The sequence below is a fragment of the Gambusia affinis genome, linkage group LG05 (genome assembly GCF_019740435.1).
Source record: "Gambusia affinis linkage group LG05, SWU_Gaff_1.0, whole genome shotgun sequence".
In the NCBI taxonomy this organism is placed as follows: Eukaryota; Metazoa; Chordata; class Actinopteri; order Cyprinodontiformes; family Poeciliidae; genus Gambusia; species Gambusia affinis.
This window is the reverse complement of record NC_057872.1, coordinates 31,749,100-31,771,582: the sequence shown is the minus strand read 5'-3', so window position 1 is coordinate 31,771,582 and position 22,483 is coordinate 31,749,100. Positions and strand designations below refer to the sequence as shown.

Below are 22,483 nucleotides of genomic sequence, written 5' to 3'. Positions count from 1 at the left end.
TTCTGTTCTGCATGCAGGTCAGCTGTTGTCCCGGACCAGAACCAGAACAGGGAACAAGTTGAATCAGAGTCCAAACTGGCTTTGTTGAAAAATGTACAAATTTATTGAACATGTTGATGCGGAGCCGTCCTGCAGGGGGCGCTGCCCCTCTGCAGCGGATCGACTTCATTACAAACGGAACCAACGTAAAAACCTGTTGACCACATCCCATAATAATAATAACATAAAAACAAGGGTGGAGCCTGTTGCCATGGACACCTGGGCATCTTCATGTGATGAGCTGTGAGGAGACAAAGAGGACAGCATGACACTCACTTCCTGTCAGGATACGGCGCTCCCTGCTGGAGGACTCAGACAGGTCCCATTCCGGTTCTGACCCAGTCCGGTTCTGTTGAGGGCTAGGCAATACTGCTGAAAACGTTTCATGATTTAATGGTTCATGTCAGTTGGATGACGATGCAGAAACCTGAAACTGCTGCTGTGCGCAAATTATGCTGCACACTGTTGCTAGGCAACCAAAGAGTGAGCGAGTTGATGCTATCCAGCTAGCTCATGAGAAGTTTAGCAGCTAAAGCCTTTCCTCTGCCTTCATCTCCCAGAATGCTGTGCAGTTCAGTGAAATTATTAAATATTCTATCAGACATTTTCTATCGATATTGATCACATGTCTATACACATTATTGATTTATTGTTTTGGACCCAGGGAGAACCAGAACCAGGCTGGACCCGCTGTGGTGAGGATGATGAGGGTGAGAAGGTCACACTTACTGTCTTGACCGTCTGCTTGATGAAGTCCTTCCTTCCGCTCAGGTCGTATTCTGGATACGTGTCAAACACCTGCAGCAGAGAGCAGAGGTCATGCGGGGCGGGGCCTGGTGGGGTCAGAGGTCATGCGGGGTCAGCGCTCCGACCTTCAGGCAGATCTGCTTCATGGTCATCTCCTCCAGGTCGGCCTCCTTCAGCAGACTCTCCACCGTCTTCCTCAGCTGCTCGTCTGTCGGTGCCTTCTTCACCATCCTGATGAGCGGCTCGTCTTCATCGGAGCTGTCCTCGGCTGGACCGCGGGGGTCAGAGGTCAACATGTGCAGAGGTCAGAACCAGACCCGGGTCGGACCCGGTTCAGGTTCTGGACCTGCGGCTCACCTGCGTTGGTGTTCTTGCTGCTGCTGCTGCTGTCGGCCTTCTTGGTTTTGGCGCCGGTTACTTTCTTCTTCTTTGGCTGAAACAGACACCAGAGCTCTCCGTTAGAACCCAGTTCCAGTTCCGGTTCCGGTTCCGGTTCCAGGTTCAGACCGGCGGCTGGTACCTTCTCCTCTGCCTCGCTGGTTCCGTCAGAACTCTGGTTCCTGGGTCTCTTCTTCGATGGTATCTGCTGCTTCTTCTTCCCTCTGCTGGACTTGGGCTTAGAGCACTGAAACAACCAGAACCTGTTCAGGGTTCTGCAGCAGGTTTGGGTCAGAACCAAGCTGATCTCACCTCATCAGACTCTGACTGGTCAGTCTGCTCTTCCTCCTCCTGTTCTGACCGTTTCTCCTCTCCATCAGAACCTCCGGCCTCCGCCGAAGCCTCCACCTTCTCATCGTCGTCTTCGTCGCTGCTGGAGTCCATGACGATGGCTTTGGATTTGCTGCCGGGTTTGGACTTCTTGGTGCCGCTGGCTCTGGATTCGCACTTCTTCTTCTTCTTGGCCACCGAGTCGCCGCCAGCCAGCTTCTTCTTGGTCCTCCGCTTCTTCTTCACTGGTGCGCGCTGCGGAGGAATGACAGCAGCCGTTAGCAGGGGGCGGAGCCTCAGTAGAGAGGGGCGGGGCTTCTGATCACCTTTCCGCTGTTCTTTGGGGCGATCAGGAAGATGAGGATCCGATCGATCAGATCCTGGTGGGTTCCTTTCTTCTCCAGGTCCAGAATAGAGCAAACCAGCTTCAGCTTGGTGTTGGTCAGGTTCGAGTTCCTGGGGGAAACGGGTCCATCAGAACCTCCAATAGAACTGCTCCATGGATCCAGAACCAGCTGAGGAACCCACCTGAGCATCTTGTCTCTCTTCCTGGTGAACTCCTGGCTGTCTGCGGCGAACGGGAAGCCGTTGAACAGCCGCAGGTTCTTCTTGACCGAAGCCGACTGAGAAGACACAGAACCGTTACTGACCGGGTTCTGGTAGAATGGAGCAGTTTGCAAACTGAAATATGGAATGCTTTGTGATCTGGACTGGGTCCAGCTGGTGGAGAAAGGAGGCCATGGAGATGTTTCTGTTCAGCGGAACCAGATCAGGAACCATCAGCTGCTGACCCGGTTCTGTTGCTCAGGCACAAGCTGGAGAATTTCTGGTAGCTGTGACGCTAAAAGTGATGCTAACTGGGACGCTAACTGGGATGCTAACAGTGATGCTAGCTGGGACACCAACTATGATCATTATTGTAATCACTATTTCAACCCAGCTGAGCAGAACCGGGTCAAAGAGTTTCCTCTCACGCAGTAGAGCCACTGAGGAGTTCTGGTTCTGCTGAACTCGTCTGTATCAGATCTCACCGGGTTTGACCGGGTCCGATCTCTCTTCCTGGCTCTTTACCTTCCCGGGTCGGTCGAACAGGATGGCGTGCAGCAGCTTCAGTTCCTCCGCCTTCCTCCTGGTGATCTCGTAGTTGGTCCGAGGAATGTCGCCCAGCTTGTCTCCACCGCCTGAACAGATCAGAACCGGCCACCTGTCAGACCCGAACAGCACCGGTCCTGGAGCGGTGCTGTTCGGGTCTTACCGTCTGCCACTTTCAGCTTCTCCCTAGCCTTCGGAGCCTGAAAATCCAGCCGGTTCACAGTCTTTATGGTCCGCTTCCCTTCAACAATTTCTCCACCATCTGCAGCAGAATTAGAACTTTCAGAACCTTTAGAGTTCTGGTTCTGGCCACAGAGACCCAGCAGGCCAACAGAAAATCCAGATACCTGAGATCTTGGAGGAGCTTTGGGGGGGAGCCGCCTCGTCTCTCTGCAGACCGTCCTCCTCGGAGACAGCAGAGCCGTCCATCGCTTTGCTCCTGTCTGACGTCTGGACGACCAATCAGCAGAGGGCAGACGTCTGGACGGCCAATCAGCAGAGGGCAGACGTCTGGACGGCCAATCAGCAGAGGGCAGACTCAGCTCTCCAATCTCACTGCAGCAGAAATATTACACATCTTTTCTGATCTGTAATCCACACATATATTTATCAACACTTGAAAAATTTAAGCTTCTGCCTTCAGATTTAAAAGATTTTTATGTGTAATGACCTCCTGCACCACAGGGGGCGCCAGAGATTCATTCCACCATGTTTCAATAAAAGCCTCTCACCCTGAAGAAATCCTCAAGTATAACAGAGTGTGCAGTTTTCACAGTACACCTTGGCGTACAAACTAATTTAGAAAAAAACAAAAGACAAAATCGGATGCATGTATCCGTACGTTCACTTATACCTGCGCAGTGACATGCGGTCAGGGGAGGCATCATGGAAAAATTCCATGTAATAAAATCTTTTATATTGCTATTTTCACCCTGTGGTTTGTACTATAATGTATTTATTTTTCATTTATCATAACCAATTCTGATTACATTAGCAATTACAATACAAAAGTGTAATTGTAGCATATTGTGATCACACTACTAATACATAAAATATGTAATCCAATATAATGAAATACATTCTAAATATATTTTAAATGAAATTCAGTCACAAAAATAGTACACTTAAGATAAACTAAGAGCACATTTATATTACATAAAAAGCCATATACGGTAGTTAAGGTACACTAAGTGTAACTTTAGTTGTTCCAAAAAAGCACATTATAGTACAATTTAAATTATGATTTTCTACAATTTAATTACTATTAAAATACACAATGTACAAAACAAGTTGTGTGCTTAGATTTAACAAACTTGGTATATTTATTTTTCACCAGACTTGGCTTTGAATGAACTGATTTTTTTGTGCAGAATGAGTGGCGCATGGACTTCATTTATAAGTAAAGTTAAGACGACAGTAAATTTTTTTACTTAGTTTATTAATGAAATATTCGTTTTTTGAGCTGCAGTTTGTATGTGTAAAGAATGCAGAAAACTGATCAATGGCTCCATGTTCTCCTCAGGTAGCGGCTCACCTGGATGCAGCTACTGATGGACCTGTGATTGTCTCCACACCTGATCAATAATCAAACTGTCTGATCAGCCCTGGTTTCTCTTTAGGGACAATAAATAGATTCATTCAGACCAGGAGTTTCATCTTTATGAGACTCAAACTGAGCAACATGATTGTTGACGTTGGACTGAGGTTTTCACATCCTTTATTTCTATTTTCTGTATTTTCTGTTGGCTTCTTGTCTGAGGATAAACGGGTTCAGTTTCATCGTTTAAACACTGAAATATTAAAATCATAAATCCTGGGGTTTGATGCTTCCTGCTCTAAATAACTGAATCAGATTTCAGTGGATTTAGTTTTGACTCTTTGTAGTTTATTATTGTCCACAGAAAAAGTTGGATGCTGCTGAACATTTTCACTGCAGGTCAAAAGTTTGTGTATATTTATGCAAACTTTCATTTTTATACCTGCCGACTTCAGTAACATATGAGGCGCTGCACAGTTTCACACATGAGAGCTCAGGTGTTGATATGAAAGAGTCAGTTTTCATAAACTACAGGACATCAAGGCAGAAGAGGAAAAAACTGAACAAAAACCATTTTTAAGGAGTTCTCATGCCAAATGAGTAAAGTTTCTGATGTAGTTAAAGTTAAAATGTAATTATGTATTTTTATTAAACTGTTATCAATAGCCTAATCAAAGTATTCCCAACAACAGTTACCATGGAAACAGAAACAAGTAACAGACCAGCTAATTTCTATCTCTGCCAAGTGAAACCCGAACCGTGTATTGTTCTGACCTGAAGTGGACCGTGCCTAATAGCTTTTCCTTATGGTTCTGTTCCATACTGCAGGGTTCTGACTCAGAATCGTGGCCGAACCTCTGCAGACTCATTTCTAGTAACAACTAGTGCTAAATTACCCAGTTTAACCGAACTGCTGCGTTTAGTCGGTTAAATCCGCCGAAATTTGAATGGAATGTGGCGCCTCTGACACAAGACGTTAATGTCAGTCAGCGCTGGTTACTGTCAAGCGTGTACACTGGGATCAGGCGCGTGCAAAGACTGTGACGGATCTTCTTTATTTGCATCACGTGCACGCGAGTTGGCGCGCGGAAACTTAAACCTGCTAGTCGCCTGTTAGCTGATAGTTAGCTGTCAGTTAACTCCGCAGTTAGCGTGAGTTTTAAACTCTGACGGTACTGGTCCACCTGAGTCGCTGTGGTTCCGATCCGCTAGTTATCACCTTAAGCCCCAGTTTAAGCAGTTTAACCAGCCTAACTCCAACCAGCAGGAAGCAGCTAGCTGCTAGCTCCTATGTTAGCTTCAGTAACATACCGGTACCAATTCTGACCACAGGAAGATCCAGAACCAGCCGTAGCGCCGCGCATCCCCCAGGTCCAAACACAGCAGCGAAAAGTTTACCTGGTCCCGGAGAATCGAACCGAACCACAGTGCCACTCAGCTGTCAGATAGTCATCAAGGCGGGATGCCTTCTGGGCGGGACTACGGACATGGTACCTATGCTCATTGGTTGAGACATAATGACGTTCCCATGTGTTCCAGTTATTGTCACAACATCGCCCCCTGCTGCCCAGCCGCGGGATGTAAATACAGAGGGAGTACTGTACTCATTTTATACCTGCATTTTTAGTTTAGGAACATCTCCTACATTATTGATGATTAGAACCCTTTGTTAAATATTTATCAAATCAAATAAGTTCATTTCAAGATTCTCAACAATATTTATCCTTATAAAGCAGAGATGTCCACTTTAATCTTCTCCATATTCTCTTTAGAAAACTGGATCAGAAAGCGTTTGTTTTGTTTCCAGATTTCCGTCTTGGAGAATAAACTGTGACCAACACACCTGAAGATACAGTCAGGATATATATCTGGGGGGAAAAAAATCTACTAACCAATAGAACTAACTTTATTTTTTTTTCACTTTATTTACCAAATAAAGTGAAAAAAATAAAGTGATTGACAGTGGGTAGATTTCACATACAGAACTCCATGGAAGCCATTTCCGCCATGGAAGAGAAAAAATTAAAGCCCCACAGGAAGTCATAATTTCCAGTTTTAAAGTCATACTTATGAGATAGAAATCAATCAGGAGGCTTACTCCAATATCTCAAAAGCAAAGCTCTAACGGGCTTCCATATTTTTTTTAACTTCCTCCCAAATAGAAACGGTTTTCTGGCTGAACTCAGATCAGATCAATACATCTGATAGATCTCAGAGCAATTGATTTATTGGATCTATTCTATAAATTGCTGCTTTAATTTCCCTTTTGTGTTGATTTATTTTACAAACCTTTCATATATTAATAATTTGAAATGTTTGTATAAGTGACATTTGACTTTTTTACAATTAAAATAAAGGCTAAATAATAAATGTGTGGTTGTATTGCCATGGTTCTCCGCCAGATGGCACCATCTCTATTATGTATTAGAGCCACTGATTATCTAATAGATTTTGTTTTTGGTTTCTTTGGTCTTTATTTTAAAGTGCTTTGCCAGGACAGTAATGAGAGAGAAGAAAGACATGTGGCAAAGGTCACCAGGCCGGGAATCGAACCTGCGACGGCCACGCTGAGGACCCCTCATGTGGGTTGTGCTTAACCGCTGTGACCAGCAGTTTTGACCCAGTCTGTCAGAACCAGAGGAACATCATGGCCGAACCAATGAATGAAATAAAAGCCGCGTTCATCCGTTCACCGCTTCAGCCTGACACAAGGTGGCGCTGCGGAGGCAGAGCTCAGAATGTGGAGCAGCGCCACCATTGAGCTGGACTGGAAACCAGTTTGTTTCCTAGCAACAGGAGATAACAGCAGCTCCAGTATGACGGGCGATTAGGCTGCCTGGTTCCGGTTCTGGTTCAGTTCTAACTTTATTCAGTAAAATCTCCGTTGTGACTCCAGGACTTCCTGCTGTTCAGTTTTGGACCGATGGTTCTGATTGGCGTTCTGTCTCAGTTCAGTTTGGTTAAAATGGTTCTGATCCTTCAGCCAGTGATGGATCAGAACCGTTGGGATGAGTGATGGGTTCGGTCCAGGTGAACCGGGACGGGTTCTCCAGGGTTCTTCTGGAACTGGGTTTGGGTCAGAGCCGACCCGGTTCAGAGGCAGAATCTGGACCCAGAAGAAATCATGAGCAGCTCAGGAAGAGAAGGATCTAAAAATAAAACGACGGAACAGAAATAAGAGCAGGATGAAGAGGAGGAGGACGCTCCTCCTCTTCATCATCCTCTCCCTCCTCCTCCTCGTCTTCCTCCTCGTCTTCCTCCTCCACTTCAAACTGCAGCGCCAACCTGAGCGGAAAGCAGAAGCCGCTGGACCCGCCGACCCGCCGACCCGTCAGAAGCTCCTGCTGCTGCGTTCTCCGTCTCCAAGTGAGGAAAGTTTCCAGCAGACGATCCGGCAGCGACTCCACGGAAACCAGGTCAGAGTCTGCTGGTTCTGGTTCTGGTTCTGACAGAGGAAGACCTCAGACTGAACCATCCTCAGCTTCATGCTCCTGGTGGTTCTGGTGGTTCAGATGGGATGGGCAGCTGACCTCTCAGCAGTAGTGGCGGTTCTGGAAGTGGGAAGGGTCCGGCCCGGTGGCGGTTCTGATGGGGTCGGGTTAAACAGGTCGGGTTTCTCTCCTCTGAGTCCCGATGGTGACTCAGAGGAGAGGACACATTAAATACCAGAACCTGGTTCTGATCAGAACCAGAACCCAGAAGTCCGGACTGGACTGGACTGGACTGAACTGAACCGAACCAAACCGGGCCGGGCCTAACCAGGATCCGGAACTTCTCTCCACAGAGCTGAGGATCCAACCCTTAGTAGGAGGAAGTCGCTGTTAGCATGAACAGCCTCACCTAGTGGCTGAGAAGCGGAACAGCAACAGAATGACATCATCCTGCGTCTGTCCTCTCATTGGTTGCAGAAAGGCCAGGGGCGGGACTTCAGGGCACGACTGCAGTGAGTCCTCTAAGCCAATCAAAATTCAGTCATGTGACCTGCTCCTCCTCAACACAAGGGGGCGCCAACTCCTGACTGACAGAGCATTAAAGAAACAACATGAACTCAGTGAGGGAGCTCCCTCCTCCTGCCGCCCTGGGCAGATGCCCATGTTGTTGAAATCAGAAACCCCAGCGGTCACTCGCTCTCTCTCTCCCTCTCCGTCTCTCGCCCCCCAGCATCTGTTCCTGTCAGATCCAGATGTTCCCCAGACATCAGTCACCTTATTCAAAGCGCTTCAGGAGTTGCTGCCTGACCCAGATGTCTCCTGTCTCCTGTTCTCCAGCTGCCGTCTCGTCCTCCATGGCGGGCCTGGAGGCCTTTGCTGACGCCGCCTCCCTGCTGTCTTTGAACTCCAGCGTCTTCTTCAGCGAGACGCCGGCGCCGTCCGCTAGTTACCCGCTGGGCGCTGTGGTCGTCAACGTCGGCGGGAGTCGCTACGTCCTGTCCCAGGAGCTGCTGGCGTCCCACCCGGAGACCCGGCTGGGGAAGCTGGTCCACTGCGGTCGTGACTCTGCGCTGGAGCTCTGCGATGACGCAGACTTCCTCCAGAATGAGTTCTTCTTCGACAGAAGCTCCCAAACCTTCCAGTAGGTCTTCCTCTACACTCAAAACAACCACCATCACACTGCACTCCTTAGACCTGTAGTCCAAGTCAGGGTGGGCCGGCGTCCTGCAGCTGTTAGATACGTCTCTATTTCAACACACCTGAGTCAAATAATGAGGTCGTTACTCTGGAGAACCCGACTGCACTGAGGAGGAGATTCAGCTGTTTGACTGAAGTGTGTTGGACCAGGGAGACTCTAAGAGTTGGAGGACAGCGGTCCTCCAGGACCAGGAGGGCCCACCGCTGGTCTAAAGGACGCTTAGACGACCTTTCAAGGTTTCAAGGTTCCTTTAGACCTTTATTCCTGTAGTTCTAACGTCAGATCAACCTGCATAGATAACCCGACTGCGGTGTTCTCATGTCTAAAGCGGCGTACGCACAGAAGATGTGCGGCGCCATATTTTACGCTCAAGTCGACATGTATAAAAATTAACTTGCTTTGAAAGCTTTTGACCTGCCGTGAAAATGTGTGCAGCCATGCAAACGTTTTCTGCTTGACAATAACAACCTACAACATGTCAAAACTCACCTAAACACACTGAAACCAGTACCGGTACCAGGGCCCTTATGTGCCCTGAAAGGACTTTTTAAATAATATATATTATTACTATTATTATTATAAATACTTATACTGCTACCAGCCAGGACCGTTGCCATGGACCGTTGCCATGGACCGTTGCTGCTTAACGTGGCGGCAGACTTCCTGGTATCTATACCAGTTTACATCAATATGTATTTCTGGAGGCAACAGGCGGAGCAGCAGCTGCTCTGTTTCCCCAAATCAGGAAGAATAAAAGAAAGGTGAGCAGCTCTGATCGCAGCACGGCTTCAAACATCTGGAGCTTTTTAAATTTGTCCTACGCCAAGTTTGAGGGTGAAGACCGCACAGTGTTTTATACAAGAGACCCCTGGTGTCTTCACCCTGGAGAGATGAGGAAACATCTAGTCAGGGCTGATCTCATGTTTCCAGAAACCTTAGACTTTGTTTCATTCATCTCTTTGCTTGGTCCTCAGGTATGTGATGAACTTCTACCAGACGGGTCACCTTCATGTCATGGAGGAGTTGTGTGAGATCTCCTTCCTCCAGGAGATTGAGTACTGGGGCATCGACGAACTCCGCATCGACTCCTGCTGCCGGGAACGCTACCACCGCCGCAAAGAGCAGAAAGAGTCCCTGGATGTCTGCCAGGAGTTTGAGACCGACGAAGAGGAGGAGGACTTTGTAGGTGCGCTCTGTCCAGGCCTGCGCCGGCGTCTCTGGGTCTTTCTGGAGAGACCGGAATCGTCTCGCGCCGCCCGAACCTTCGGCTCCCTCTCCATCTTCTTCGTGGTGCTGTCAGTCGTCAACATGGTGCTGATCTCTCTGGACCTGGACCAGGACTTCGGCGTGAGCTGGCTTGGCGCCGGCGGGCCGCAGCTGCTTGACGCCGTGGAGTACGTGTGCGTCCTGTGGTTCACAGGCGAGCTGGTGCTGCGCTTCACCTGCGTCCGGGACAAGTGCCGGTTCAGTCGAAGCATCCCCAACGTGATCGACCTGCTGGCCATCCTGCCCTTCTATGTGACGCTGGCAGTGGAGAGCCTCCACGGCGGCTCCACCGAGCTGGAGAACGTGGGCCGGGTGGTCCAGGTGCTGCGCCTCCTCAGGACCCTGCGCATGCTGAAGCTGGGTCGACACTCCACAGGTACATGCTTCAGTGGAAAGTACACCTGCTGTGCTACTGTTTCTCTCCACCATTAAAGCTTTGTATAACTGATTTGGTTCAGATGTTCTGGGTTTCCTTCTACAGGGTTTACTGGGACTTTAGCCCATCCCACTGTTACTGGGTCGAGTTTTAAGGCCTCTGACATGATCTGTTGTTCTGCGGTGCTGCGTTGGGACTTTGTGATGGCCACTGCAGAACATGGACTCTGTCAGCCTTTCCCCAGAAAAACATAAACTAAACATAATACCTTCCTAGTTGGAAGGAGGTTGTGCAGAGCAGGTTCTCCTGTACCGACGTTTAAACGGTCCCTCTGTGAAGGCCGTCTTTTTGGAGAACACTGCACCAAGTATCAAAGCCTGACTGCTATCGCTCAATGCCAACCTAAAAGCGAGACTATAATGCCAGTTATCGTCACGGTTTGTGCTGGGCACGCCGTCAGTCCGGGGCAAGTGCATGTGTCTTTACCAACAAGGAATAATGTGTGCGTTCAGACTTGAGCTGGTTCTGGCAGCGCTCTGTCTGTTCATCCAATCACAGGATCCCCTTCATTCGCCGGCACAAAGAGAAACCATCAGGTCAACATATTGCCCGGAGCAGCTGCATCATTACTAAACATGACTTTCGTGCAGCCTTCCCTCAGCCTGGTTGCTTGTTGCGTCCTAAATATTCCTGAACAAACTGGCTGTTTCCTGTTTTTCCTCATGGAAAATGAATCTGCAGCTGACAAAAAGCAGCATAATGCGGCGAGGTGTGAGGACCAATCAGAGATTCCCCTGATCGCCCCATTTCACACTCCTGATGTGAAGAGAGAAAGCAGCTGGCAGAGAAAACACGGATTCAGCATCTGATATCAGCAGAGACTCCATGAGCTAAATAAGCTGCTCCGATCGCTCATGAATAATGCAGGAAGCAAAGGAAACTGGAGCAGGAACCCAGAATAACCAGAACCAGCAGCGGGAACTACAGTGACGTCAACGACATGCTTACGCAAGAAACAAGATGAACCTCCTGGAGGAAGATCAGAGCAACAGAGTCCTTATCTACTCTGAACAGGAACTGGTTCAGGGTTGAACCAGTTCTTTACTCTGAACCAGTTCTTTATCCGCTCTCTCTCGAAGCCCTGGACTCTGAGAAAGACTATTGCTCAGTTCTTTTCTCTGAACAGTCCCTGAATGAACTGGTTCTTTCCTCTAAACAGTTCCTGAATGAACTGGTTCTTTTCTATGAACAGTTCCTGAATGAACTGGTTCTTTTCTCTGAACATTCCCTGAATGAACTGGTTCTTTTCTCTGAACAGTTCCTGAATGAACTGGTTCTTTCCTTTGAACAGTCCCTGAATGAACTGGTTCTTTTCTCTGAACATTCCCTGAATGAACTGGTTCTTTTCTCTGAACAGTTCCTGAATGAACTGGTTCTTTCCTTTGAACAGTCCCTGAATGAACTGGTTCTTTTCTCTGAATATTCCCTAAATGAACTGGTTCTTTTCTCTGAACAGTTCCTGAATGAACTGGTTCTTTTCTCTAAACAGTCCCTGAACGAACTGGTTCTTTCCTTTGAACAGTCCCTGAATGAACTGGTTCTTTTCTATGAACAATCCCTGAATGAACTGGTTCTTTCCTTTGAACAGTCCCTGAATGAACTGGTTCTTTTCTATGAACAGTCCCTGAATGAACTGGTTCTTTCCTTTGAACAGTCCCTGAATGAACTGGTTCTTTCCTTTGAACAGTTCCTGAATGAACTGGTTCTTTCCTCTGAACAGTCCCTGAATGAACTTGTTCTTTCCTCTGAACAGTCCCTGAATGAACTGGTTCTTTCCTCTGAACAGTCCCTGAATGAACTTGTTCTTTCCTCTGAACAGTCCCTGAATGAACTGGTTCTTTCCTCTGAACATTCCCTGAATGAACTGGTTCTTTCCTCTGAACAGTCCCTGAATGAACTTGTTCTTTCCTCTGAACAGTTCCTGAATGAACTGGTTCTTTCCTCTGAACAGTCCCTGAATGAACTTGTTCTTTCCTCTGAACAGTCCCTGAATGAACTGGTTCTTTCCTCTGAACAGTCCCTGAATGAACTTGTTCTTTCCTCTGAACAGTCCCTGAATGAACTGGTTCTTTCCTCTGAACAGTCCCTGAATGAACTTGTTCTTTCCTCTGAACAGTCCCTGAATGAACTGGTTCTTTCCTCTGAACATTCCCTGAATGAACTGGTTCTTTCCTTTGAACAGTCCCTGAATGAACTTGTTCTTTCCTCTGAACAGTCCCTGAATGAACTGGTTCTTTCCTTTGAACAGTCCCTGAATGAACTGGTTCTTTCCTCTGAACAGTCCCTGAATGAACTGGTTCTTTCCTCTGAACAGTTCCTGAATGAACTGGTTCTTCTCCCCCTGCAGGCCTGCGGTCTCTGGGAATGACCATCGCTCAGTGTTACGAGGAAGTCGGCCTGTTGCTCCTCTTCCTCGGTGTAGGAATCTCCATCTTCGCCGCGCTGGTGTTCGCCCTGGAACACGACCTCCCGGCCTCCACCTTCACCAGCGTGCCGGCCGCCTGGTGGTGGGCAACCACCTCCATGACCACGGTGGGCTACGGCGACGTGCGGCCCGACACGGCGGCGGGGAAGACGCTGGCCTTCCTCTGCATCCTGTCCGGTATCCTGATCCTGGCGCTGCCCATCGCCATCATCAACGACCGCTTCTCCGCCTGCTACTTCACCCTGAAGGTCCGGGAGGCCGCGCTGCGCCACGCCGACGCGCTCAGGAGGCTGAGCCTCGGCTCGCCGGGGGGCGGGGCCTACCCTGCCGGGGGTGGAGCCAACCTGAGGGACGCCTACGCCCGCAGCATCCTGGATATGCTGCGGCTGCATCGCCGAGAGCGGGCGAGCACACACAGCAGCGGGGGCGATGAGCTGTGGGGCAAATAATCTGATGGATTAAATAATCTGCTGGGGTAAATAAGATGCAGGGGTAAATAGGGTGCTGGGGGTAAATAAGTTGCTGGGGTAAATAATCTGCTGGGGGGTAAATAATCTGATGGATTAAATAATCTGCTGGGGTAAATAAGATGCAGGGGTAAAGGTTCTGGCCCGGCTGGCAGAAACAGAAGCTGGAGGTAAACAGGTTGTCAGTGGGAGACCGGATCCAGATCCCGGTTCTGTTCCCTCCGGCACCGTGGATCGGATGAGGCGGGAGCAGGAGTAGAATCGGGCCGGGCTCAGAGCGGTTCTGAAACAGAAAGAGTTTCCAGCCAATCAGGACGGAAAAAATCCAAGTCCTGCTGAAGGGAAATGGACCTGCTGGAGAACCGGGTCAGCAGGCGTTTCTACTCAGTAGGACCTGGTTCTGTCCAATCTGGTCGTATTCGGTTCGGTCCAGGAACCAGGAACAGAACTTTACTGGGTCGTACCGGAGTCCACGCAGCGGTGTGATGCAGAAATAATAAGATAAGAATAAAAAGATTTTTACAGAAACAAACAAAAAGTAAAAGAATAAAAAAATAAAATTGTGTTTTTCCAGATTGTAAAGAGAACCAGAACCATTTTGGCCCAATAAACCGTGGAACCAAATCAATCTGGTTTTTTCTCTGACATACAGAACACCCAAGCGGAACCTTTATTTTCTTGTGTTTCTGGTACGACCGTAAAGCTGACGCACGGCTACATCTGCTAGCAGCAGTGATTAAGCTGCTGCTCTTCGTTCATTTATATTTCCAAACATTCTGCTGCTGGAAAACATGCTAGCAGAATGCTAAAAGCAGTTAGCCGCAGCGATACATGTAGCAGCTGGCGCTAATGTCGGGCACAGCGGCAGCAGAGGGAACCGGGTCAGAACACGTTGGACCGGTCAGCTGTTGTAAGAGTTCCCCGTCTAAATGGAAGATTATTTAATTATTTTGTAACTATTGCAGAATGAGTCTATTAACAGCCTGTACGAATAAATACTATAAAGGTTTGAATGAAATGAATTAAAAACAACAATCGGATTCGTCAGCTTTAGATAGCAGATGGGAAGAGACGCCATGTTGAATAAATCAGCTGTCCAGTAGACATCTTGAATAGTTTCTCCTGCAGTCCTTCATAATAAACACAAACCAAATCTGAAACAGTTTCTGAAATAAAACAAAATGATGTTTCAATAATTAAAAATGTCCAACAAAAAGTCTGCAGTTTTGCACTCAAAATGTTTTTATCCAGGCACACAAAAAATAACGGCAGCGCTCTGCTGCTTTGGGTTCTAAAAAATCGTAACAAGTTTTTCCAACTGAATTCCCACCAATAGTTTGAGGAGGTTGAAGCCGTGGATTCACATATTGTCCTGCTGTTCTTGTGGTATTTCAGTATTCGACTCTTCCTCCCATTTTTTCCTAACAATCTGTTGACCTTCCTCTGGATCCCAACAACCCCTGATAAAGTTTGGAAATGGTGATCTTGCCAGGCCTGGAGTAAGATTGTGAAACCAACTGAATTATTTCGTTAGACTCTGAGATACAGTCTTTTAATATGTTTAAAAAAATACTGTCTGAATTGTAAATATCTAAAGAAGTCCCCTTTTTCTAAATCATATTTTTGTTGTCGTGAGTGGAAACTTGGTAGTGTGTTTTTGTCCAGTATCCTGCAATAAGCAGTTGTTCCTTTCTGTGACCAGTTTTTAAAACTGGAGTCTAATTGTTTAGGGGTGAAATCTGAGTCAAAGGCGGCACATCTGAGAATTCATATTTGGTTATCCAAGTTTAATTCCTTAACCACTTCAAACCAGGTCAAAAGGGTAAATGTCACCAGGGGATGTAATTTTTTCCGGCATGCTGCCAAGTTTCTGATCCCCAATCTGAGTTTTTATCGGAATGTTTCCAAACTTGGTTTCTAATTCTTTCCATCCAGCGTCATATGGACGGTCACTCCACTGTTTTGAGTTGAGCTGCAAGGTAATAATCATGAAGATTTGGGAGTGATAATCCCCCTTTTTCTTTCCTAATTGTAAGAGTACTGTATCTAATTCTGGGTTTCTGTCCCTTCCAAATAAAACAAAATATCAATTTGTCCCACTCACAAAACTGAGAATGAGGGGTTTTAATAAAAAGGTATAATAACCTAGGTTATTAGGTCACATCTTAATTACCTCAATTCTTGAATTAAAATTAGGTGTAGATCTCGACCACTGTGTGAGGTCTTGTTTAATTATCCTATTTGCAGTTTTAAAGTATTCCCAGCTGACACAATCAAAAGATCATCATTACTGCTGTATGTTTGTTCATCTGAATATTCTGGATTATGTGAACTGAGTGTCTTATTTTATCCTGAGTTTGTTGGTCAGAGACAAACCCGGTTTGGTTCCCGTCAATCAGGTCCAGGACAAACGTATTCAACCTATTGGACAAGATAGATACATATATATCGGTCTATATGAAATACATAATATTTTGTTTTTTCCTTCTTTTGGTATTACTGTTAGAATTTCTTCAGACCAGGATGTGTCCAATTTAATGATTTTAATAATACGGGGGAAAGTTCTTCTTCAAATATCTTATACCATTCGCCTGGGAGACCGTCAGTGATTTATTACTTTTTAATTTTTTTATTTCCATTATCAGTTCGTTTCCAGCGATGTGCTCAGTTAAACTTTTGTTCTGACATTCTCCAATTGTTGGCAGGTCCAGTGAATTGAGAAATGTTTTAACATCTTCTAATTTGCTTAGTTCTTGTTTTGCGTACAATTCTTTATAATATGTTTGAAAAGTTTTGTCCATATCATCCAAACTGTTTTCTATTATTCCTGTCTGGATCAATCATGGAACAAATTGGTGCATCTTTTGTTTTTTGTGAATTCTTCTTGCAAGTAGTTTTGTTGCCTTTGGTCCGGCTTCATAAAATGATTATTTTAGAAATTTATATATTTTTTCTTCCTCTCTTTTATGTATAACCAAAATTTTACTCCTTGTGTTTTGGATTTGTGCTTTGATATAATCAAGTTGATTTTTGAATTCATTTAATTTTTTCTTCTCTTTCTTAATAACTGTACTTATGATATAAACTTCCCTCTTATAACTGCCTACAATGTGTCCCATAAAATATTAGGCTGACCTCCCCGTTGTCATTTAATTCTAGAAATTTTTTTATTTCTGTTTATATTTCTTTTACAACATTTTTATTATTTAGGAAGCTTGTATTTAGTCTCCATCTGTTTTTTTTTGGTCTTGTATCCAGGTTAAGTGTTACGTTTACTGGTGAATGATCTGACATGTTTCTAGTGCTGATATCAGCTTTTTAGTCTCTGTCTATCTTAAACACCAAGAAAAGATTTATTCTTGAAAAAACTGAGTGGGGAGAAAAATGGGTGAAATCTATTTGTGTTGGGTGAATCTCCTGCCAATATCATCAATTATCTCTTTAGTAATTTACTTTGTGGTGTTCTTATTCTTTTGTTGTTAGATGTGTCACTTTTTTTCAGGACTGTGTTAAAATCACCTGCACAAATCAAAACACCTCGTGATTCTGATGAGAGAACTTCCAGCACTTTTTTCAAAAAATGAAGGTTGTAATTTGGGGGCATATAGATAGAGGAGGGTAACCAAACTGCCTTCAATGTTACCTGAACCAGTAAATCATTTTACCTGAACCAGTAAATTATTTTACCTGAACCAGTAAATTATTTTACCTGAACCAGTAAATTATTTTACCTGAACCAGTAAATTATTTTACCTGAACCAGTAAATCATTTTACCTGAACCAGTAAATTATTTTACCTGAACCAGTAAATAATAATAAAACAATAAAAAAACAATAAAACCTTAAAAACAAACAAACTGCGACTCCTCTTTTATGAAGTGTAGAAAACATCCCTAAATCCAAATTTCTGTAGTTTCTGATGCTCTTTTGGGGATAAATGAGTTTCTTGAAGAAATAGTAACTGAATTTTCTCCCTTTTCATCTGAGACATTATTACTCTGCTCTTCTTAACATCCATGATGCTGCTCTAATATCACCATTAATCATACCTGTATGCTAGTTTTTACATGTCGACAGTTTGAACACAAAAAACAGAAATTTAAAGAACATAACACAACCAGGATGACTTCCATCCTCAGGGCTTCACTAAACATCCTACAAACTTCTTTCTTCCTTTGTAGGAGGAACAGTCCTGTTCTAACTTCACCTTTGAGTTTCAGACTCATTTCTCCATTATTCCTGATCAGAATAATTTTATTACATGTGAGAAGGGGAGGCGGGTGTAAGGACTAGAGAAATAATCCAGATCTTCTATAATATACTATTTTTACTTACATAGGAGTAGAGGATCTACATCAGGAAGGCTATTCTATACTTGCTCTCGACTCTCCACACGTTTGGAAAGTGAGGTTCCCACTTTATTGGATATCCGCCGGTTCTTCATTTGCATGTCGACTCGGTATCCGCTCTTCCTCATGTCCTCCGCTGCGTGTCAAACGCTGGTTTACAGGTGTGGTCCGTCGTCCCAGTGAATCCTCATCTTAGCTGGATCAGGTGTTTGGAACCGTATTTTCCCTCTTTGAGAATCTTCTTGATGTTTTTGTATTTCTTAAGCTTATTATTTATCTCGGTCGGTAAATCGAGCGCAAATGAGATCAGTTTGCCATCATAAAATATCTTCTTTCCCCACGCTGCTTTAAGGATTTTCTCTTTTATGTCGTATCTGTGAAAGTTGATGAGTATGGAGCTTTAAATTGATGCATCTCGAGGTTTAGGTCCTAGTGAACGATGTGCTCATTGAATCTGAAAATCTAGCTGCTCTTTCAGAAAGTTTTCAATGAACGTCTGCACGGCGTTTCCTTCAGCTTCTTGTTTAATGCCGTAAATACGGACATTATTGCGTCGGGATCTTCATGCTAAGTCAGTAACTTTGTCCAGGAGAGTTTTCTGCTGTTTGAGGCAGTAAGATAGAGAATCTCTCAGATCCATATTCACCGTCTCCAGCTGTTCACCCGTCGTTCCGGTTCCGTTAGCCTAGCAGCTTGATTTCTAATGTCCGAACTGACCTCCTCCAGATTCTTGTTCATTTCTCTCTTCAAGCTGTTCATGTCTTGCTTCATGTCGTTTTCATAGCAATGATGTCATTTTGCATTTCTTTGATATTGTTGCATAGATTCTGGATAGCTTTAGCAGCTGTTAGCTCGCTCTCTTGCTTCCAACGGTTTTTAGATCAGTTCCGGCCCGGCCGTGGTCTTCTGCACCCCGGTCTCTTTTTCGATCTAACTCCACGCATTATATAACATTTTGAAAAATAACTGAATCTTTTTATCGAGTTTAGTGGAGTTTTCTTTGTCTGGTCAGGACAGGTTACGGATTCAACCCGCCATCTTGGAAACGCTCCCGGAAGTCCCCCCGCACCGTATTTTTAATCATTTTTTTCCTTTCCGAACTCCGCTGCTGCCGCAGCTTCGTACTCGCCACCATCACTCATCAGTCTCAGTTTGGCCACCAGCCCAACTAAAAACACCTGGGCTGGCTGAGCCCCGCCCCCACCGGTGAACCTCAAAGGTGCCAACAATAAAACAAAAATAAACAACCCGGAGGCGGAAGCAAAGTGTGAGCACGTAACAGTGAGTCACTGAACGTATTACAAAGGAAAACGTCTGCTAAGACTAAACAGAAGGGAGCACATACTGATGGCTCCGTTAGCATCGAGAACCGCTAATGGAAGGGTGTCATGATTTTACTGAACAAGATGAAAGTTTCCCTCCTCTACCGCTCAGCCCTCGGGACTCTCCTGCTCCAAAAAAAGAGAGAAAATCTGAGAAGCTAAATGGTGACATCATAGAAACGCTTTCCGCTTATCAAGGAGAGAGCTGATGGTCTGGAATTAAAGTTGGGGAACCGGATTGAGACACTGGAGAAAAAATCCACACCAGCATGATTGAAGTTAAAGAGTTGAAAGAGAATATTGACCAATTCAGAAAGAACCTTTCAGTACCAGTCATCTCATGAACCGAGGTGCTGAAATGGAGGCTTATTCCAGGCGCTGGAACCTGGAGCTTTGTGGACACAGCAAGAGAGATTTAACGAAGATGCTATCAAAATCTGCCAGGCTACAATTCTCCACGAACAGAAAACGCTGCTGTCCTTCATAGATGTGGCCCCCCGCCTGGAGCGCAGCGCTCCTAGACCCATCATCATCTGGTTCCTGTCCCACCGGCTGCGTGTTGCTGTCTGGAAAGCGGAAACAATAAATAAATAAAAAAATCACAATTTCTGCACAAGCTCTGCTTCACCGAAGATCTCTGCAAGTCCGACCGCAAGAAAAGACAAATTCTGTGGCCTTTGGTGGCTGATGCTAGAAAGAATGAAAAAAGCCTAGAGGGTGGGAGGCCGTGACCTCTGACCCCTCCAGGATGCAACGGTGAGATGACAGGTTCATAATTAGGGCTGAAGCGATTCCTCGAATGATTCCAGTTCCTTGATTATTAAAATTCCTTGAGGAAAATGTATCTGCCTCGAAGCTGTTAAATTCAGTTTTATTATTTAGCCACCGTGTTCCGGCCGGGTCATTACTTGTGTTGTGCAGAACTCTGACTTCCACCTCTGAATTGTTGACGAAAGCTAAGTGTTAGCATCATAACGTCCCATGTTCAAGTTGGGCCTGGGAGGATTTTATTGATTGATGATAATGTCCAGGTTTTCATCTTGTGGGCTCAATGTTGGCGTGCATGACGTAACCGAGAGAATCCGGTTAAAGGATTTTCAAAATAGAAGAACCTCCATTACATAAAACGGAAATATTTAATTGTTTATTGTGCGGCCCGGTACCGGTCCGCGGCCCGGGGGTTGGGGAGGACAGATTTAGATAATTAACGAAAATGTAGCTTTACGGACAAACCAGAAAATGTATTTCATATCACCCCGGTCTCAAATGTGTTTTTTAATGAAGCCACAAATGTTTAGGACCTTAGTGAATATTTTGATAAGTGTGTCAGAAGAGGAAGTTCTGGTTTCAGCGTCCTGGCGGCGTTCATTTTGTCAAAGCTGCTAGCTCTGCTAGGCTCTGCTAGCTCTGCTAGGCTCTGCTAGCTCTGCTAGGCTCTGCTAGCTCTGCTAGGCTCTGCTAGCTCTGCTAGGCTCTGCTAGCTCTGCTAGGCTCTGCTAGCTCTGCTAGGCTCTGCTAGCTCTGCTAGGCTCTGCTAGCTCTGCTCACAGAGCTTACCTTTCTTTGAGCTTCTTTTCTAAGTGACAATAAAAGTTAGTCGTAGTCCCACCGTCTGTGAAAGCTGAATTTATACATCATTATAAGCTTTCTTCTGATTGATGGAGGTAAATTTATGACTATTAGACAGACTGCAGCCCTCAGAGGAAACCACTGCGCATGTGTCAGAGCGCCGCGTGCGAGTTAAAGGGGAGGCGATGGCTGACAGCGGAAACAGAAACACGTAATTATTAAGTCGCGTTATTGCTTTGATTTTAATCGGTATGTTTTTCATCCAGTAAAAACAAGAATGTTGACAAATAAACTGATATTATGCTGGAAATTTAGTGACATTTCCACAGTTGTGGTCTTGAAATAAAATCCCGAGACCGAGACGTCTGGAGACCAAGACCGGTCTCAGGTCCACAACACTTACAGATGATACTGCACTTTTTTGTGGAACTCTGAACAAGTTCCTCTGAACAAGTTCCTCTGAACAAGTTCCTCTAGCCTTTGATGTTATTCAGATCTTTTCTGGAGCCTCTGGTTTATTTCTAAATGTCAATAAATGTGAACTTTTTGCTACAAAGGATTCTGTTCTATCCTCTACAAGCAACATAAAGCAGAATGTTGTATATTTAAGAATCACCGTCACCAAAAATGATAAAAGCAAATGTGTTGAAATCTCCTGCTGATACCAGAACCAGAACCAGAACCAGGTTGAACAGATGGAGGGTTTCCAGTTTGGTTCATTTGGCCTCTCCTCTCTTTGTAGACAACAGCACCTGTAAAGGTTTTGTCCAGTTATTATTATTCAATTATCTTTTGAAGCACAAACGTGCTACATTAAAAGTCTGGTATTGTGAACCCAGTGGGTCAGTGTCGACCCAGTCAAACTGTCCAAATCATGTTTGCTATCTTGGATCTGTAAACACAAATATTCTCCACACAAATGTATAATCTGGCATAATAAGAATATTTTATACAAGAATAAACGTCTCTACATTAACAACTGGAAAACCAATAATATAATGTATGTCAGGCAGCTGTTTAATAACCAAGGATTATTGTTCAGTTCCAGTGAATTTGTCTCATCTTACGATTACAGAAGCTGCAGAGGATCCGATCGTTCCCTCTGGATACGGTTCTGAACGGATCAGAAACCAGAAACCAGAACCGCCTCATACAATCTAATGGACATTTCTGTTGCTGAAATCTGTTTGGTGTCTCAATCCAAAAATAAAGTTTGTTCCCTCATTTCTCAAGCTGTGCTGCTTCCTGATGGAGACGGTTTGGTTTCAACTAACTAAGTTAAAAACGTTCTTATAAACTTGTGCACAGATGCTGCCCAACCAAACAGTAAATGTTTGAATATTGGAGCATTTTGCTCTTTCAGTCTCAGGATGAACACATGAATCATTTGTTTTGGAGCGACACCAAAACCCCTGGGATGAAATCATGAACCTTTTCCCCACAAACCTCTCAGTTATGAAACTGTTATTCTGCTTTTACTGCTTTTGACAAGAAGAACTGATTCTTTTTGTCATCAACCTCATTTTACTTTTTACTAAATTCTTTATACATAAATGCAAGTTCAGCAAAAACCAACCTTTATTCTCTATCTTTATTAAAGACGCGATTTGATACAATCATCACATTATTGTTCTAATAATCAAAAGCCATGAAAACTGTAAATTTATTACATAAATTTAATATCTTACAATTCTCTGTAGATAAATGTTTTGTCCGTATAAAATCCTGCCTGGCAAATTTCTTTTTTTTTCTTCTTATGTTTGTGTACAATGTCAATGTTTCCAAGATTGCTAATAATCGTTTGTTCAACCTGGTTCAAACACTGTTTGAGGGTCAAGGGTCAGATTTAGGACTAAGGTGTGAATTGAGTTTTAGTTCCGATTAGAGAAAGAGTTAA

At 44.9% G+C, this 22,483-nt stretch overlaps 2 protein-coding genes across 6 annotated transcripts; one reads left to right on the top strand and one right to left on the bottom strand.

The window, feature by feature from the left end:
• Window positions 1–76: 76 nt before the first annotated feature.
• On the bottom strand, window positions 77–5,656 carry dek (DEK proto-oncogene). Of its 4 annotated transcripts, none has more exons than XM_044116644.1 (12): window positions 5,522–5,656; window positions 2,934–3,141; window positions 2,750–2,848; window positions 2,566–2,675; window positions 2,023–2,117; window positions 1,821–1,950; window positions 1,477–1,749; window positions 1,307–1,411; window positions 1,144–1,219; window positions 912–1,054; window positions 769–837; window positions 77–280 (listed from the first exon to the last, which is right to left on the bottom strand). In XM_044116644.1, the coding sequence occupies exons 2-12, from the start codon at window positions 3,013–3,015 to the stop codon at window positions 269–271; spliced, it is 1,194 nt and encodes a 397-aa protein (XP_043972579.1). In that variant the 5' UTR covers window positions 3,016–3,141; window positions 5,522–5,656; the 3' UTR covers window positions 77–268. The 4 variants fall into 4 exon arrangements, with proteins under 4 accessions (XP_043972579.1, XP_043972582.1, XP_043972578.1 ...); XM_044116647.1 differs by having other exon boundaries at window positions 2,934–3,173; window positions 5,522–5,598; XM_044116643.1 differs by having other exon boundaries at window positions 5,435–5,572.
• On the top strand, window positions 5,541–22,483 carry kcnv1 (potassium voltage-gated channel modifier subfamily V member 1). Of its 2 annotated transcripts, XM_044116635.1 has the most exons (5): window positions 5,541–5,613; window positions 8,392–8,695; window positions 9,727–10,394; window positions 12,802–19,773; window positions 21,662–22,483. In XM_044116635.1, exons 1-4 carry the CDS (start codon window positions 5,586–5,588, stop codon window positions 13,326–13,328), a joined length of 1,527 nt encoding a protein of 508 aa, XP_043972570.1. In that variant the 5' UTR covers window positions 5,541–5,585; the 3' UTR covers window positions 13,329–19,773; window positions 21,662–22,483. The 2 variants fall into 2 exon arrangements, with proteins under 2 accessions (XP_043972570.1, XP_043972569.1); XM_044116634.1 differs by lacking the exons at window positions 5,541–5,613; window positions 21,662–22,483 and having other exon boundaries at window positions 7,898–8,695; window positions 12,802–20,456.

Bases quoted from the DNA above. Each gene is read 5' to 3' on its own strand.
- dek (XM_044116644.1), bottom strand. From the start codon at position 3,015: ATGGACGGCTCTGCTGTCTCCGAGGAGGACGGTCTGCAGAGAGACGAG. The intron at 2,118-2,565 runs GTAAAGAGCCAG...GTGTCTTCTCAG, and splicing joins TGTTCGACCGACCCGGGAAG to TCGGCTTCGGTCAAGAAGAA. The intron at 1,951-2,022 runs GTGGGTTCCTCA...CGTTTCCCCCAG, and splicing joins AAGAGAGACAAGATGCTCAG to GAACTCGAACCTGACCAACA.
- kcnv1 (XM_044116634.1), top strand. From the start codon at position 8,307: ATGTTCCCCAGACATCAGTCACCTTATTCAAAGCGCTTCAGGAGTTGC. The intron at 8,696-9,726 runs GTAGGTCTTCCT...CTTGGTCCTCAG, and splicing joins AGAAGCTCCCAAACCTTCCA to GTATGTGATGAACTTCTACC. The intron at 10,395-12,801 runs GTACATGCTTCA...CTCCCCCTGCAG, and splicing joins GCTGGGTCGACACTCCACAG to GCCTGCGGTCTCTGGGAATG.